Genomic DNA, 19,197 nt, shown 5'->3' with positions numbered 1-19,197 from the left:
GACTCGCAGCGCTGGACTATATTAATATGATTACTTTGGTCAAAACATGAAAGAGAGGTTTTTCTCTGTAAGGTCTCTCAGATATATCATTAGCTCAAACAAAAACGTTTGTCTTGAGAGATAGTGGCATATGAGTGTTTGTTTTTTCTCCCTTTTCTCTGTTCTTCTGCAGCTCATAACAAGATCTAAAACTCATTGTGTGTTAGAACAACACTTATACTTTCACTGCACATTTCATCAAACACTTTAAAAGCACAAGCATATAAAGATTCATATCAACAAATAAAGTTTTATTCGCTTATGCTGCATAAGAATATGTTGGTCTTACGGCTCTGAAAATAGTCAAATGTTGCAACACTGTTGTGTAATTCACAGAATTAACAATGGGTTTAATCTGAAAATAGTGATTTTGATCTGGTAATTAATTTGATTCCTCCTCTTGCTCATTGTTTGGTGGCATAGAAAAGTCCCCAGCGTTGGTCTCCAGTCTCACAGCGCTGCAGTTTTTCTGTCCATCCGTTTATGATGGCATCATAGTCTTCCTTACAGAACTCCTGTGGAGCGATCACACGAGCTTGATCAGCGTGCGTGCACAACAATTTTGAAGCCATTTCCAATAATATACACATAAAACAAAGGTGGTGGTGGTGGTGGTGGTGGGGGGGGGGGAATTGGAACCTAAATATTTCCAGTGTGCATGCCAATGTGAGGTTGTAAAGTGTGTGTGTGTGTGTGTGTGTGTGTGTGTGTGTGTGTTTACCTGTATAAACTCCTCTTTCATCTCCTCGGCTCTCTGCAGTTCAGACTTTATGACCTGAATAAATTGATCTGTCCTGTCCTCTGCACGAACATTATTGAATCCCACCTCGCTCAGAAACTGAAAAACACACAAACACACTCAATATTATCATGGTCAAAGTGAATAAACAAGCTTTTTGCCAAGTAAAGTTTGCACATACAGTCAGGGGCATTGGAGAGGGGGTAATAGTGGAACAGAGTAACCGGGGAGCCCTACCAAGATAATCCACAATATTAACATTATAACATTACATAGTTATGATAATATAATATCAGTAGTAATAACAATTTGCAAGTCTCAATTTTCCACCCATAAAAATGAGAAATGTTTTTTATTTGCACAGCTTTGTGCCCTCCCATGTTAGCGATCCTTTTATCAAAAGGAAAAATGGTTTTGTCTTGTAGTTCAGTGATGTCAATTAATTCAGCTTGTGGTGTGAAAGGAGACTCGTGCTAAGAAAACATGAAGCGTAAATTTAAAAAAAAATATGAAAAAGAAAAAAGGCGGAGAGAAAAGGAAAGAAAGCTGCCGGATATGTTTTCTTTCTGCAGTACCGGTTTTACTACAAAGATTTAATTCGATACACACAGATACACAGCTGCATTCAAACGGTTCCTGTTAACAATGTTTCTTTTTTCCGCGCTGAGCACTGTAACCAGTCAAAGATGTCTGTTGAGCACATGATTGTATCGGCAGATCAGAGTTTCAAGATGCCAGAGTTTTCTTTCAGGGCGAATTAGAGTTCTGCTGAACATTCTCGAATCCTTTCATTGTAACCAAAAAAGATATTCGTAGTCTATTAAACAAGAGTTTTCACAAGAGTTTAGTACTGATGAGAGTGCACATTGCAAAGCTCTCTTTAGGCTATGTACACATTATTGACAAAAGTATTGGGACACTCCTCCAAATCATTGAATTCAGTTGTTCAATCACTTCATGGCCACAGGTGTATAAATCAAGGCATGCAGACGCTTCTCCACACATTAGTGAAAGAATTGGGCGCTCTCAGGAGCTCAGTGAACTCAAGCGTGGGGCCGTGATAGGTTGCCACCTGTGCAATAAATCCATTCGTGAAATTTCATCACTACTAAATATTCCACGCTCAACTTTTAGTGGTGTTATAACAAAGGGGAAGCGATTGGGAACAACAGCAACTCAGCCATGAAGTGACAGGCTATGTAAAATCACAGAGTGGGGTCAGCGCATGCTGAGGGTCACAATGCGCAGAAGTCACCAACTTTCTGCAGAGTCAGTAGCTACAGTCCTCCAAATTTCATGTGTCCTTCAGATTAGTCAGACAAATCTTTTGACTATATAGTGTGTATCCAAGTAGCAAGTATACAATCCTTGTATACAAGTAGCACGCGGAACCCTCACAACTCTGCCGACATTATATTAAGCCCGTCCACTGACTCTACACATGATGTGATTGGCCTGAACTGACTTTGGTTTTTCCAGCTCAGAAGCCTATTGAGAGTTGCTAGACGACACTCGCTACAAACTATATTTTTTTGCCACTAGGGTGCATCTAGGCTTCTAGGCTAGGGGAAAGAGCTAATGGTCCTAGTTCAACTGTTTATTCTCCTTTAAACTACTAGATGGCACAAATATTCAGCTCAGCCCTTTTGAGGATGAACGTGCACTCAGCTGATCCTTGACACATTTGTAATGCAAGTTGGTTCTACACTAATTTGACCAAACTATGGGATGCTTAACTGGTTAAGCGTTAACCAACACACTGTAAAAAATTATTTAGAAAAAAGTTACCTGGTTGCTTTAAAATTTTGAGTTCATTGAAATTGAAATTTTGAGTTAATACAATGAACATTTTTTGAGATTCGACAACCTTTATTAAAATATTATTAAAAGATTTTTTAAGCATATTGGGTAATTGTGTGTGTTTTATTTCTGATGACGCAGTGAAACATGCCAAATAGTGCTATTTTCATGATTTATCAAATTTTGTATATGGTTCAGATACAAAAATATTTTGAGTTTCTATTTATTGAACAAATTTCCTTCATCGTATCAACTCAAATTTTTAATTTCAATAAACTCAAAATTTTAAGGCAAACAGGTTACTTACATTTTTAAGTTAAACCAACAAAAAACAACCAACATTTTTTACAGTGCAGTTACAATTGTAACTTATTAATAGCCTACTATCATTTGCTGCATGCTTAAAAAATACAATACAAATATTTTTTGTTTGTTTTTGTGTGAGAGAGACAAAAAACACATATAAGTCATATACAGTATGTCACATATTTTATTGCATTCAGAATACTGGTGAATAAAGAAAAATGTTATTATGTACTAAAAACATTATCAACACTAGAAACATGCCTATAGGCTATTTTATTTCCTATTACTCCACAACAAATCCTTTAAATTTAACTGTCAGAACAGAAACAAGCCAAAACCAAATCATTTAAAGTGAAACTGAAAGTAACACTCTCCAAATGTTTCCATATTTGCAATGTATTTGGATGCTAATTATTTTAGTTATTAAAGTTATTTATTATAGGCTGTGTACTTTGTACAGTGTAACTTTTTATAACTCAAAAAAGTTTTCCCAGTTTTTCCATGCAAACCAGTAAACTGACAATGGGTGTGTTTACATGCACGTTCTTAAGCCAATTATGCCTAATAAGCTCACAGTAAACATGGTCATGTAAACGCGTTAACCTGTTTTCTTTTATCGGAGTATGGTCATAAACAGCGTAAGCATAAACCGGTCGGGACAGGTCGTTTTTTGCTTTTTATCCAGATTTCACGCTCCCTTTAAACGCATTAACCTGCTTTCTGTCGGCTTATTGAAGTGTACATGTGACAAAAACGCAAACTTAGAGCAGATTTAAACGTGTCCAGACAGAGCTAGCTAGAGTTTTGCATGAAATATTAACATATATTACGAACGCAGACTCTTAAGACCCAGAAAATTGTAAAGGGTCTTGATTGAACCTCTTCTACTTCTGCTGCATGAGATGAGAACACATCTTTACAATTTTAAAAATGAACCAAACTCAGCAACACACAGTCGCACCGTTTTTTTCTTTCATTTTGTTAATCTGTTAATTATCCAATTCAAAAATATTTTGCATATTTCTTCCTTTTAGACTTTTGTAAACTAAACAAATTTTGCTGTATTTTTATTTTTTATTTTTATGTACTCCATTTTCCTTAAATCATCCTGGCGACCCATTTAAAAAAAAAAACTGCTGTAGAGCCCACACTGTCCATTTTTCTCCATTCTGGGCCTGATGGAGTTTTGGTTATTTGCAACAGTCGCCTTTGGCTTGCTCAGTTGGGGACACTAAAATTATGATCCAAGTTATTCAACTTAAATATACAAATAAAATTAATGAATTAGGTCATATTTAATTCTATAAACTATCCAAATCAAATTTTGTTGCAATATTGTCCTGTTTAATACTGTGAAGCTGCTTTGAAACAATCGTCATTGTAAATGCGCTAAATAAATAAAGTTGATTGATTGATTGATAGTAAGAATTAAGAATTATTAGATATTTGGACTGGAAACAAAGGTAGAAAGTAAGAAAATCATTTTTCGCAGTCTCTAGCTTCAGTCGCTGTGCCTTATGAGGCCAGTGGAGTGAGGTTTGCCTCTGTTACACTCACCCCTAACCTCACTCCCATTCGGGTTATGGCACCAAATGTAACCCCTCCGGTTCTACTCACGGGATTCGAACCAGCATCTCCGGCATGGGTTACATACTAACCAATATCTTCAATACTAATTCCAATCTAAAGCAAGCTTTAATAGTACACTATGATATTATTAGGTCTGTTAGGTGTACTTGTGTATCCCGTGTCCCACCTGTCCGTATCTCTGAGGTGTGTAGAGGATATATCCCCTCTGGTTGACGTAATCCTGAAACGCTGGAGACCAGGGCTTCTCTCCACAGCAATAGTCGCTGATCAACAGCTTACCGCCCGGCTTCAGCCAAAACTGAAAAACACATGCATATACACGATAAAGCAACAGTAAAATCTGTTATCCACTCTTACGACAATACATGATTTGTCCATTAGAGGGCAGACCATGCAGATTCAGTTTGCTCTATACTTTTATTTCCTGAAAATAATTTTGCATGTCAGCTTCATTTGGTATGTCACTGCATTTGGCTATCCACTATAGATCAATACAAACATAAAGGCTTGTTTTTATAAGCCATACATAATGGATAATCTCATTTGAGTCTTCTTAGTAAAAAATAAAGAGGCTCAAGGTGATGTTAACTGTTAAAACCACAAACACTGAACAACTACACACACACACACACACACACCTGCTTCCCACGGACAGTACATTTACACATACAGATAATGATTTGTATGTTTTCATACAAACACACACAATCCTTATGCATGCAGAATGCACACACATACACATATATTCTACTTCTACCACATATAAAGTCACAGGCATGAAAACATGCACACAAGCCCCCTTTACCTGTGTGAACACTCACATAAAATTTTCTGAAGAGATCAAGTTTGTCCCTGATGTGCAGAATCGTGTCTCTGCTGTAAACCACATCAAACGTGTCGTCAGGAAACCTTCTTTTTGTGGCGTCCGACACCTCAAACTGCACCTGCAGAGGAAGTACAAAGTTAATCTGCTATCAGGAAGTGCAGAACGACACACAAATCTGTCCCAGAATGCAGTTCATTCTCAAAAGCTGGACATAAAAAAACATGTTTCACATTTCATGTGGAAAAACCTGCTGCCATAATGCTAGGGTGTTGCTATGCGGTTGCTAGTTGTAGTTAGTTGTGCTGTTACTGTGGGCTTGGTAAGGTTTTCTAGGTGTTTGCAAGACCATTGTTAAGCAGTTTCTGTTTTGTTATAGTTAGATGCTGTTGTGTTATGGGTGGTTTCCAATGTGTTTCTGTGCTGTTGGTTATGTGGTTATATGGTTGTTAGGGTGTTGTGGGTGGTTGCCAGGGTGTTACTAAGCAGTCGCGAAGCTGTTCTGAGTAGTTTGTTTCCTTTGTTGTGAGGTCACTAAGTTGTCCATGTGATTACCCGGGTTGTTGCAATGCAGTTGCGGAGCTGTTTTGAGTAGTGTGTGATTTGCTATGAGGTTGCTAGGATGATCTGGGTGGTTGCCAGAGTGTTGCTATGCAGTTGCTAGATTGTTGTAAGGGTGTTGTGGGTGGTTGCCAGGGTGTTGCTATGCAGTCGTGAGACTATTTTGAGTATTTTTTGCCTTTGCTATGGGGTTGCTAGGTGTTGTGGAGATGCTGGCAAATGTATTAGATGAAAAACTCAACTTACTAATGGGATTTTCTCTTTGACGGCTCTCTCCATGGCGATCTCCACCATGTTTGAGGACAGGTCCATCCCAAGAACCTCCACTCCAAAGGTCTGTCATTTAAACAGAGTTAGTAATTAATCATGTCACGGTAATCAGAAATAACAGCTGTGAATGATCATATGCAAGTAGTCAGATTGTAAGCCAACACCTGTAAAATAATATATTAAACTGAATTTATGTTTGATCACATTTATGTCTCTAGAAAGTTTAAAGGTCCTGAGTAAAGTGGACTTAAAGAGCATGAAACACGTTCTGTGGCAACACATAAACCCATCATATGTCAACCTTTGGCTCACCTTGGCCATGTAGAAATCTCCACCTCCAATCCCACAGCCAACATCTAGAACCTTCTGTTTTGCGGTCAAGTTCAGCATGTCAACAAACTCCTGATGGGTTACAGATTAATATATTAAAGAGACCAACAGAAAACAAACCTTTAATTATTCACTCAATAGTGAGATAACACTGAGAATGCAGAGAGCAGTAGATCTCCACTGATATAAAAATAGTTTGATGTTCTAGTATTAATGACCTATCCCTCATCCATTGTTTTATGTTAGTTTCAGCCTGGCACAGTTCTCATTTTCACGTCCAGCTACACGTTTAAATAGCAAATGCACGGGCGTATCTTTTCACCCATGGGCATCTGGTCTGAAAACCAGGTGCAATCAGGAGCATTGTCACGATTCACCAGTGAAAGTGCGCCTGATCACCTCTAGAGGTCACCCCAGACTGTCATTCCATCAAAGACTACATTACCCATAATCCTTTGCTCACACTCATTGTTTACACCTGTGTCTCATTTACCTCATTATCTCAGCCTATATAAACCATGTTCACTCTGTCATTAATTGTAATACTGCATCTCTGTAGTGTGATGGCGTCATAGTCAATTCTAGTCAGAATATGAGTCTGAAACTGCTCCATTGGGCTGTTATTATGGGGCGTGTTTCAACCGAACCAGGAAAGACCAACTGCACTGTGTTTTCCTGAGGATTGTTTTTACATCTGCGGGTTGAAGCGACCTCAATTATGTGGTATACAGTCCCAGGAATGCGAATTTTAGCGGGCAACCTTGCCAAAATAACACACATTTTACCCCCAAAACACCTCCAAGAAGCTATTGTTTAGGGCTAGTAGTTGGCGGGTTTTGTTGCAAAAACTTGGCAACTATGTCTGCACGCACGCTGGAATAAACGATCTTAGCCGGTTTTGTAAAAATAAACTGTAAGGATACACAGTTACTTACCAACACAATCATCATTTCTGAGAGAAATAGTGAAGGTGAATGCATATATGAACAAGCTCTCCATTTAGGATTTGAACAAATTCAACCCAAGTGCCTTTGATGACGTGGATGATTATGTTACTGTTGATCATCTGTCCATCATCGTCTAAAGCCCGCCCTGATGATTTCATTGGTCCAAACAGTTTCTGTTCAGGCATAATCACTTCTCTATGGATCAAGTCCAGACCGAACTGCCCGAGCTCAAATGTTGTGGTCGGGGCTGAGTTCGGCTGGCATCCAGGCTAGCATTTCTGACCATTCTCCCTGGTTTCTTGTCTCTTGGTCTTGGATTACTTGACTTTTCCCTGGATTACCCTTTTGCCTTTCTCTTCTGCCTTGTTTGCCTGTTTGGACTGTTTGCTTGTGTATGACCTTTTGCCTATTTTTGACTATGATTGTGGATCGATCACCCTCTGAATAAATACTGCGCTTGGATCCCTAACCTTTTAGTCTTGGAGCAGTACGTTACACACATTGCTATTTTGAGGAACTGAAAACGACTGTGCCATTGACCAACACAAACCTGGACTAAAGTCATAGTGAAGTAGTTTTGTGTTATTTAAAGGGTGTGTTATTAATATGACCCTATAGGTGATACACAACACCCATGCACTCTGCTTATTACACACAAAGGAACATGCAGCAGCCCACATACATTTTTAAATATTAAAAATAAAAGGATTCCTCTCTAGAGAAGCGTTCAGTCTTTCCGCTCACAAATTCTGCCATGTAAATTGCAACTAGCTTTTAAAGGGATTGGGAGATGAGATTCTGATTGGTTTATTGCACGTTACACCCAAAACACACCTATGACTCATTAAGAGATGTGGGACAACAGATTTAGACCATGCCCCAGGCACATCAACCATTTTTAACAGCCATAAAACTAGCAAAAGTGGATTCGGACACGCCCTAAGTGCACCTGCTACATGAGCTTCGACCCTGTGGTCAGATTGTTAAAATAGGGCCTAGAGTGCATATGAACGTTTTGGTTGTTTAGTGTCACTCGTTGCAAAAGTTATATAGTTACTCCAGTAGGTGGCGACAAGTGAGCGCATTGTATAGAGGGAATGCACGTGACGTCATCGTCAGCTGGAGTGACTGTGATTACGCCCCGCTGAGTGGCAGAAAGACTGAGAGGCAACATTGGTTTACAGCGTGAATGCAGTGAAAACACACAAAACCAGGCCCTGCGGCAGAGGGGGGGTAGAGGAGGCTTGTCCACGGACCGCATAGTCATCGCTGTTCTGAGCTTGAGACGGACTTGATAATAGCGTGTAATTTTCTCACTCAAACCACTGCCACCTGCTGCAGCTTCTGCTTTTAGAGTGAAACGCTGCCCATAACTGCTTGTCTAGGATATGAAATCCTCTCTACGAATTCGTAATAATTGCATATTATCAGCGAAAAGGAGCTAGCAAAAGATCCAGTGTGTATCTGTATTTGCACTCGTCAAATGATTACATTTCCAACGTGTTTTCGCCTCGGTGAGTAATGTAGCCAATCACAGACTTGTTTGTTGACTTCTACAACGGAATTGGCCAATCACAGGTGTTGAATTTGGAATCACTCACCGCTCGAGCGTTTGTCCAGGTGCTGAGTTCAGTTAAACACGCGCAGCAATCCTCTGTAAGTGCAGACAATGTGAAAATAACAGATTCATTGTATACCAACATCACTGCGGTGAGATTGCGTTTGTGAGATCTCACAAAGTCACAACACTTTGTGAGATTGGGTTTATTGAATGAGTGACAGCTTTTAGTGAATATAAAGTATAATACCATCACTACACGCTTCAAAACACGGACCCATCCACATATACATGCGGGATTCACTTGAAAAATGTGATGAATGACAGTTATAAACATTCTTGTCGAAATGAGGCTCCTAAAAATGTCAGGAAAACACGATTCCTGGCTGCATATCATTATCCATGGATCACTGAATCTTTGGTAAGTTGTAAGGATAGTTTGCTCTACTCGTGTTTTCCTCCATTAACTCCAGTCACGCAGCAGCTCTTCTGCCACTCAGCCCCGGCTGAGGGGGCGTATTACGGCGGGAAAGTGACGTTGATGCATTCCCTCTATTGTCAAGGTTCATGAGTTCACTGGCTCGCCCTGGTGTGTATGATTATGTGGGTGTGGTATGGTTAAGTACCTATCATTACCAGTGGTAGCTGTGGCTGATTTATGTGCCTGTTTAATATGTGTGTTTGCGTGTCCTCTTTGTTTCAGGTGCTACGAGGTTCAGTGGCTGCTCTCTCGCAGTCTTCCAGGACGTGGTCCTTTCGGGCATTTCATTTGGATTACCTTACTCTCGCAGTTGGATCTTCTGTATTTTTTTTTTTTAGTATTTCCTAACAGTGAGTCAGTTATTGATTCATTCACCCTGGATGCCGCCGTTGAACATCACTCGATCGAATCAGCTATCGCTTCTGTTTTAAGTGATTTAAACTTTTCCTTTTCTGTTAAAACCCGAGCAAAGAACAACACTTGAAGCCTTCATATCTAAAAAAGATTTTATCGGTGTCTTACTGACTGTCTGATATACCAGCTTGCCCCTTTGGTGTTTTAAAGGGTTAGTCTCATTAATTACTTACCTAAATGTCGTTCGTCACCCGTAAGACCTCCGTTTGTCTTCGGAACAGAGATCTGATGGCTCAGAAAGGCCTTCATTGACACCAATGTAATTTCCTCTCTCAAGACCCATAAAGGCACTAAAGACATCGTTACAAAGCCCATCTCACTACAGCGGCTCTACAATCATTTTATGAAGAGACGAGAATAGTTTTAAAAAAACGAAATAAACGAAATAAAGTCTTAGATAGTGATGGGCCAAATTCAAAACAAAGTGTAGAACGTTATGAATCAGCGTATCGATTCATGATTCGGATCGCCAATGTCATGTGATTTCAGGGTCTTCAGAGAGGAAATGACATTGGTGTCAATGAAGGCCTGTCTGAGCCATCGGACAAAAATATCTTAATTTGTATTCCGAAGATGAATGGAGGTCTTATAGGTGTCGAATGATATTAGGGTAAGTAATTAATGAGAGAATTTTCATTTCAGGGTGAACTAACCCTTTAAGGTGGTCGCACACCAGACGCAAAGCTCAGCGCCGCATCAGGTATATCGCCTGGCTGCACACATTATGTAAGTGCAAGCTCAATTTTGAATCGACTTTTGACAGAAGAGCTGCCCAATGGGTGTATCTTGTAGCACAGGGTGAAATCAGTATGTACTTTGATGATTTGAGGGAAATATTATATTTTATTATTATTATATATTATATAAGTTTAATATAAAAGCTTGAAATGGAGCTCTGTGGCGTGGCAGGATTTTTAACAACTTCCTGAGTCACCACGGACAGGCACTGAATGCCGCCACCAGTGTGTGTACACTCATTGAAAACAATGTGTTCGAATTTTAAAGACGTGGCGCAGCGCTGAGCTTCGCGTCCGGTGTGCGACCCCCTTTAGCGAGAGCCCTCTGCATACATCATCTCCTTCATCGCTCTGATTGGTTTTAGCCCTATCCAGAGGCATTTGAGCGACGTCCGTTGGTGACGCCCCTTTGGAAATGATTTGTCTCTGAAGCTCTGCCAGACCATAACTCAGTTACTACTGAGAATGGTCGGGTTTTAAATAAATATTATATTACTAAATATTATATTACTGTTTTTTGTGTATTTTTAATTAAATAAATGCAGCCTTTGTCAGCAGAAGAGACTTCTAATAAAATCATTACAAAAAGTACAGTTTAAAACCTTTATTTTTAAATTAACTTTACACGACGTGTTTGACGAAGTATAATGTGCCTATTCTGCACCCCTGACCTTAGTTGTACTGAGTCCGCCTGTGCTGACGTATCCAGAGCCGAACATCTTCTCATAACGTAATATTCCTCTTCGGGTGTACTGCTGGTTATCCAGGAACTGCTGAAATGTGGAAAAACCGCCCTGATGTTGATCCACTTCGTCACGACAGGCTTTCTGCATGAGCCAACACAACTGGTTCTGGTTCTTCTTCATCTAAAACAAAACAAAGAAAAGTTTTGTTTTAGTTATTTTTATACAGAGTTCATGTCTTGAACAGTTTAGTGACTGACTGGTTTACCTTCACATAGGTCTCGACTGTTTTATTGAGCACCATGTCAAAGCTGTAGCATTTCTTTTCTGACTTTTCTGATTCGACCAGCTGCACGGATGTCATCAGATGGTTATAGTGAGCAGGACTTCTGTAGTGGGTGGGGTTAAAATCTCGCTTGCTGTCACCTGTAGAGGTCAAAAAGGCAAACATTTAAACCTGTTGAAATACACTTATATTAAACTCACATATTAAAATATTAAAACCAACAATGAAAGCAATGAAGCTTGATTCATAAATGCATGCAATTCCAAATAAATAATATGTACATTCATATATAATATGTACATTAATATATAATATGTACATTAATAAATAATATTTGTCCTCATAACTTTTTTATCAAAAAGCAATAACTTGCTCTGTCTCTGAAATGACTTTTCTTTTCGACTGACAACATAAAGCCCTTTTACTTTTTTTAACCATCTATCACAGAGAAAATTTAACCATAAAGTATTCACAAGTCAGTCCCCGACAGGCATGTTCCAGCTATAGGGAGTACTGGGACTTGACCAATCGGCCGGTCAAAAGGCATACTCCAAATGTGTGATGAAATGGTGCTGCCGCTCTATCAAGTGATAGAAGTCTCTTGATCCACAATTTTCTGTTATAACATCGTGTGGTGAATCTATTTGTACCCGAAAAAGTCACGACCATGTAAACTACATGATGAAGTAAATTGTCAACCCAGCACCAGCTTATTATAGCCTAATTTACCTTGCAGCTACACTGTAGAAATAGTTTTTTGGCATTAATATTAAAAATGTTGCTGTTATATTAAATATTGGGAAGTGTAAATCGCGTTCATAGTTGTTTTAGCAGTTTTTATCTGAAATGATCTTTTATTAGTGTTTATGTCAATGTTTATATAATAATATGGTTTATTTGTGTAACTATTGGTTCCATGACTATAGAGTAAGAAGTTATAGAGCATTATTCTGATTTTTAATCACACTATTTTGTCACCAATCAGAGATTACAATATAATTTGTGAAAAATAAGAAATTTTACATCATTGCCATAAAGTGTCAAACTACAGGACATTGTTTCTCTAACCTGATTGGTGGAAGCAGGACTCCCTGAAGAATAGGAAGCCGCCTGGGCGGAGCCACCTGAGAAACTTCTCAGCCAATGAGATCAGCTCCTGATCACTCAGATACATCAACAGCCAATTAGAGAAGATCAGGTCAAAACTGAAACAGAAAGAGTGAGTGAGTGAGTGAGTGAGTGAGTGAGTGAGTGAGTCCATCAGTGAGTGAGTCAGTGAATGAGTCATTGAGTGAGTGAGTGACTGAGTCATTGAGTGAGTGAGTGAGTGAGCCAGTGAATGAGTGAGTCAGTGAGTGAGTGAGTCAGTGAATGAGTCGTTGAGTGAGTGAGTCAGTGAGTGAGTGACTCAGTGAGTGAGTGAGTGAGTCCATCAGTGAGTGAGTCAGTGAATGAGTCATTGAGTGAGTGAGTGAGTCATTGAGTGAGTGAGTGAGCCAGTGAATGAGTGAGTCAGTCAGTGAGTGAGTGAGTGAGTCAGTGAATGAGTCATTGAGTGAGTGAGAGAGTGAGTGAGTCCATCAGTGAGTGAGTGAGTGAGTCCATCAGTGAGTGAGTGCATCAGTGAGTGAATGAGTGAGTCAGTGAATGAGTCATTGAGTGAGTGAGTGAGTGAGTGAGTGAGTGAGTGAATGAGTGAGTGAGTCCATCAGTGAGTGAGTGAGTCAGTGAATGAGTCATTGAGTGAGTGAGTGAGTGAGTGAGTCCATCAGTGAGTGAGTCAGTGAGTGAGTGAGTCAGTGAATGAGTGAATGAATGAGTCATTGAGTGAGTGAGTGAGTGAGTCCATCAGTGAGTGAGTGAGTCCATCAGTGAGTGAATGAGTCAGTGAATGAGTCATTGAGTGAGTGAGTGAGTGAGTGAGTCCATCAGTGAGTGCATCAGTGAGTGAGTGAGTCAGTGAATGAGTCATTGAGTGAGTGAGTGAGTCCATCAGTGAGTGAGTGAGTGAGTGAATGAGTCATTGAGTGAGTCAGTGAATGAGTCATTGAGTGAGTCCATCAGTGAGTGAGTCAGTGAGTGAGTGAGTGAGTGAATGAGTCATTGAGTGAATGAGTGAATGAGTGAGTGAGTGAGTGAGTGAGTGAGTGAGTGAGTGAGTGAGTGAGTGAGTGAGTGTGATGTTTTTTCAAATTGAGATGTACTGAGTGAACATCCTGATTAATAAAATATGTATTGCTTATTATGTGTATATATAAATATAAATGTGAATATGTTTGATGTATGTTTCTGTTTTGCTTTGTGAAATGCTTTGGCAATATGTACCCATGTATGTCATGCCAATAAAGCACAATTGAATTGAATTGAATTGAGTGAGTGAGTGAGTGAGTGAGTCAGTGAGTGAGTGAGTCAGGGAATGAGTCATTGAGTGAGTGAGTGAGTGAGTGAGTGAGTGATTGAGTCTGTCAGTGAGTGAGTGAGTGAGTCAGTGAGTGAGTCAGTGAGTGAGTGAGTGAGTCAGGGAATGAGTCATTGAGTGAGTGAGTGAGTGAGTGAGTGAGTGAGTCTGTCAGTGAGTGAGTGAGTGAGTGAGTGAGTGAGTCTGTCAGTGAGTGAGTGAGTGAGTGAGTCTGTCAGTGAGTGAGTGAGTGAGTGAGTGAGTCTGTCAGTGAGTGAGTCTGTCAGTGAGTGAGTCTGTCAGTGAGTGAGTGAGTGAGTGAGTCTGTCAGTGAGTGAGTCTGTCAGTGAGTGAGTCTGTCAGTGAGTGAGTCTGTCAGTGAGTGAGTGAGTGAGTGAGTGAGTCTGTCAGTGAGTGAGTCTGTCAGTGAGTGAGTCAGTGAGTAAGTGAGTGAGTCCAACTGACCCTTTATATAATCCCAACCAATTAAAAATCCTTGAAAAATTAAACGGTCCTGAGTCATGCATCAAAAACAACCAAAATCCCCTAGATTATCCAATAACCCAACAAGAATTTCATGGAAAACTGAAATCCTTTAAATCCTATAAATCCTGTGGCCCCGACAACATAAAAATGAGATGCATAGAAACTTCAGAACACTTTTTTCAAACTTTTTAACCTGATTCTGAGTTCAGACTATATAGGCTTTAATGTTAATCAAACAATTGTGGTATGATGGAAAATAAAGTTGAATATATATATTTTGGTGTAAGTCAAATTTGGTGTTATTACCCGAGATTTTAAGGTGATTTTGTTTTGGAACCTTCAGAAAACTTTAACTTGATTTTTCTCAAAATTGACTTTCAAAGTCTATAAATTTCAGACAGGTTTGAACATATCATACATAATGTTAAAGGGTTTTTAATAAAGAATATAATGTATTCTCTTGTTATATTTTATTCAATAGCATTTGTTTATATAACATTTTTAGAGTGCCGAACATATTCATGTTTTTTCCTCTCACCTGTGTTCAGGGAAGTCCAGCTTTGTGACGTCAGCTTGGATGAACTCAGCGTTGCCCAGGTGACTGTTTTCCTCTCTGTTCTTTTCCACAAACTTCTCCATGAAGTCCACAGCGGTCACATGACGCGCCTTGCCAATGAGGTGACGTGTGTACCGACTGAAAAGAGTAAAGGTCACGATGACAATGGAGAAAATAAAGCGTGCTTAAAAGCTCAGCACTGGCCAATCACCGCAGGATTTGACCACAAGGTTTAAATTTGATTTGATTTTCATCAGATTTCCATCATTTTCATTTCAATATGAGAATCTCGGTATATTCACTAGCACAATGAATATTATTGGCTTTGTGACAAATTTCTTTTAACTGTTCTTGACACACATTCACAATTTCACACGTATGATGACCTCAAAATAACAAAGAAATCAGATGCAGAAAATATTGATATTTAAGAGCCTATTTTGAATTCAAATTAAATATATTATTAAACCGGTCAAGAACATGTCATACATCTTAATATGAGTTGAATGAGTAAAATCATAGAAGAAAATAACAAGCAAAACAATACTTTTTTTAAAAAAAAGTACTTTGCTAAAAATATATATTTTGCTACTTGTACTTTATATTTACAAGATATCAAAGATGAATCAAGATATCATTGTTTTGCAATGACATTGAGAACAATGAGTTGAAATTATAGAAGAAAAAATAAACAGGTAAAACATCTGGATACATCACAGAAATTAGAGATATGGGGAATCATGAAAATACTGTTAAAATACTAAAACAGGTTTCATTTTCTTATGCAAAACCTAATTTCCTTTGCTTTTTATTTCAGGGTGACCTGGGCATGCTCATATGGTTTGCCCAAATATCAGTGGTCTAATGGTCACTGACCCAATTCCAGCACCAAGTTCCAGTACATCAGTACCAGACAGACAGGGGAGCAGGGAGAGGATCTCCGGCAGCTCGTGTTGGGTCAGTTCCTGCGCATTGGAATCCAACATCATCTCTTCGACTGTTGCCAATTTGGAATGTTCCTTCCAGAACTCCTGCATCGTGTTCCTCTCGGTTTCTACAGAGGCAAACCAGGTAGGGATGATTAGAAAGTTTCTATAGATTTTCTAGTCATGCTTATACAAATACGGACTATAGTAATACTAAAGTGATTCTGTAGATCTTCGATATATGTTTGTTGTGAATTTAGAGTCAATGTTGTATAACCAAGCAGATTGACTAGAAAAGAACCAACATAATGTATTGCCGATATCATTCATGTCTACATAATTCAGAATTTAGTCTGATTCAAGGAATACCAAATCCTGATTGACGAGAGGAGGAGGTGAGGATGGATGAGGCTAATTAGCTCCGGAGAAATGTAACATCCTACATCAGGGGATGTGTGCGAGCATTTGTTGACATGACAACCATGATAGTCCTGAACAGTTTTCTGCTTGCGTTGCGTATGAAATGCCTTCATCCCAGGTACAGTGGCATATGTTTCAGCATGTCATATGAATATAATTTCATGGGTTTTATTTTTTTCAAACGCCAAATGACCGTGATGCTCACGTTTGCAAGCCAGCGTCATTATAGTAGCCTTATCGTTCTACAAAATCTATATGATACTTCAATTCAATGTTTCAGAGATAGGTAATAACCATATATCGTCAATATCATAATATCACTACCACAGATGAATCTGCAAATGTGAAAAATTGATTTGAATTAGAGCTTGAGGCAAGACAAATAAACAAATATCACAGATATGTTAGGTATCCTAAAATATGATTTTGTACTTCTTATGTATTTACTTGCAAGAATGTAACCCCTACAAAACTTGTAGGCTACACACCGTTTAGACATTAGGTTTACATTTGAAGTGAGGTATATGCTGTAAAGCAGTCAAATTTTGTAGTTTTTTTTGTTCTCGGGTTACTAGCCGAAACCCAAAGTTTAAAAGTACGATTAAAAACGATACAGACCCCGTCAAGCTATGGCAGACGTGTCATTCAGCCTATTCTAAGTCGATGTATCATCACAAGAGTCTTGAAAATATATTATGAAGGTTGAAAAGTTACCTGGTGCTGCTTTAAACATGAAACTAAACCACCAGTAGGTGGCAACAGGTGAATCTTAATGGGTGAGTCATTGAGTCGTTATGGTTCTGCTGTTTGGAAATTTGTTGCTTAGAATCTTTGTTTGGAACTATTTTTGCTGCTGAAATAGAACAAAAACACTCAACATTGCATCTAAAATGTAAATGACTTAATGTTGTTAATTAATTGTTTATGTAACTTTCATATGAAATCAGTGTCATTTTTAGTGCTATTCAGGAACACACTTTTGAGTGGTTGAGTGATGTTGTTTAATTGTTTCATATGTTATAAAAACGTAACATTTGAATCAACTCTGTGTGAGCGACGCTGGTGTTGTGATTTCTCCTCGAGAGGCTGTGCGAGCATCAACAGCGCGACCTTCACTATAATAGATATGTGATTTTGATACGCAAACCTTGACTTATATTCGGGTAAAGGACATTTACAAAATATCTTAACGGAACATGATAAATGGTATGTACATATATATTTAAAATGACTAACTATTAGTACACTGTAAAAAATATAAAAAAAATAATAAGTTACTGGTTGCCTAAAAATTTTGAGTTCATTGAAATTTAAAAAAGTTGTTAATACAACAAACATTTTTGAGAATCAACAACCTTTATTCAAACATTATTAAAATATTTTGTATGCATATTTTGGTAATTGTGTGAGTTTTATTTGTGATGTCGCAGTGAAACATGCCAAACTGTGCTATTTTCATGATTTATCAATTTTATTATGTGGTTCAGATACAATATTTTGAGTTTCTATTAATTAAACCAATTTCCTTCATTGTAACAACTCAAATTTTTTAATTTCAATAAACTCAAAATTTTAAGGCAACCAGGTTACTTAATTTGGACAACTTTAAAGACGTTTTCTCAATATTTAGACTTTTTTGCACCCTCAGATTCCATATTTTTAAATAATTGTAGCTTGGCTCCTATCCTAACAAACAACACATCAATGGAAAGCGCATTTATTTAGCGTTCATATGATTAATCTCAATTTAAAAAAGAATGACCCTTATGATTGGTTTTGTGGTCGAGGGTCACATATTATGACCTTTTAACAGGGTACCATCCCTGTGAGAACCTTTTTTTCTAAGTGAAATACCAGTTTGTAAAATGTATCAGTTAAATTACAAAAAAATATGTCAGGGTCAAAGCTTTGATTTAAAGTTCTACTCTGTAAGACCGAACTGAGAAATGCTGGAAACAAAGATTAGATCATGTTTGAAATGCCCCATCATAATTGCATCACCTCATATAAGCAATATTTGTGTAAAAGACAAAATGGCATTGCAAAAAAAAAGTTTCATGGGTGTTTGTCTTACCTTGATCCATGATCAGTGAAATAAAATAAAACTATTATACAAATGTAATACACTGATAGAAATCAAACTCTTTTACACCAGAACAATCTGTCGAGCCCGCCTCTAAATAGTTAATAATGCACGCTGTCCTGTCCGAGTCTGTATGGCTCAGGACTCATAAACCCAGCTGACCACTATAGGGCGAGGGGAGGAGACCATGAATAATAATGTTAATGAAATCCGGAGGGTTTATGTTGGATTCCCCACCTTAGTTTTACACCTTACGTCCGGACTGTATGCGCGTTAGGCTGCAATCATACGGCGAGGGAGGTGTCAGAGCTGAATGAGACCATATACTTACACTTTCTGATTGGAGAAATGAAGAAGATCCCCCTCCTCGCGCCCCGAACACACCGCCAGCACACGCAGCGACAAAGTGTAATTAATGGCGATGTGGAATTATAAAACAAGTGGAGAACGTTACGTAATAATTAAAGCCCCGCACCAGCACCGGCTTCTGCCGGGAAAAGTGCTGACGCGTCTCCATGCGCGCTCAGGACAGGAATGCGCGCTCGTTGCGCAATATTGCCTCATGCATTCTGGAGCCACAAGCTACCAAAGTGTGGAAAAAAACCCAGCAGGCTATATAATAATTGATCTATTAATGCATATTGCGCTGATGTCTTTTGTGCTCACATTAACCTATAAAGGGTTATTGTTGTTGTTTTGCAATACATTTTATGTGTAATGTTGGAAGAATATTTTTATTTTTATTCCATACAGCAGAAAAGAAG

The 19,197-nt window shown here is 38.6% G+C and overlaps 1 protein-coding gene across 2 annotated transcripts; it reads right to left on the bottom strand.

Moving 5' to 3' along the window:
* Window positions 1-275: 275 nt before the first annotated feature.
* Window positions 276-18,919, bottom strand: LOC137093254 (uncharacterized). Of its 2 annotated transcripts, none has more exons than XM_067458061.1 (12): window positions 18,765-18,919; window positions 15,881-16,058; window positions 14,987-15,142; window positions 12,633-12,769; window positions 11,547-11,704; window positions 11,267-11,461; window positions 6,441-6,530; window positions 6,105-6,194; window positions 5,296-5,418; window positions 4,641-4,772; window positions 761-877; window positions 276-554 (listed from the first exon to the last, which is right to left on the bottom strand). In XM_067458061.1, exons 2-12 carry the CDS (start codon window positions 16,039-16,041, stop codon window positions 444-446), a joined length of 1,470 nt encoding a protein of 489 aa, XP_067314162.1. In that variant the 5' UTR covers window positions 16,042-16,058; window positions 18,765-18,919; the 3' UTR covers window positions 276-443. The 2 variants fall into 2 exon arrangements, with proteins under 2 accessions (XP_067314162.1, XP_067314161.1); XM_067458060.1 differs by lacking the exon at window positions 18,765-18,919 and adding an exon at window positions 18,425-18,593.
* Between the last annotated feature and the right edge of the window lie 278 nt (window positions 18,920-19,197).

The sequence above is a fragment of the Pseudorasbora parva genome, chromosome 11 (genome assembly GCF_024679245.1).
Source record: "Pseudorasbora parva isolate DD20220531a chromosome 11, ASM2467924v1, whole genome shotgun sequence".
Taxonomy (NCBI): domain Eukaryota; kingdom Metazoa; phylum Chordata; class Actinopteri; order Cypriniformes; family Gobionidae; genus Pseudorasbora; species Pseudorasbora parva.
The sequence above is the reverse complement of the archived record's forward strand: the minus strand, read 5'-3'. Positions and strand labels throughout refer to the sequence as shown.

Coding starts and splice junctions, on each gene's coding strand:
- LOC137093254 (XM_067458060.1), bottom strand. Junction 12,770..14,986: donor CTGGACTTCCCTGAACACAG/GTGAGAGGAAAA, acceptor TTTCTGTTTCAG/TTTTGACCTGATCTTCTCTA. Junction 11,462..11,546: donor CAGTCGAGACCTATGTGAAG/GTAAACCAGTCA, acceptor GTTTTGTTTTAG/ATGAAGAAGAACCAGAACCA.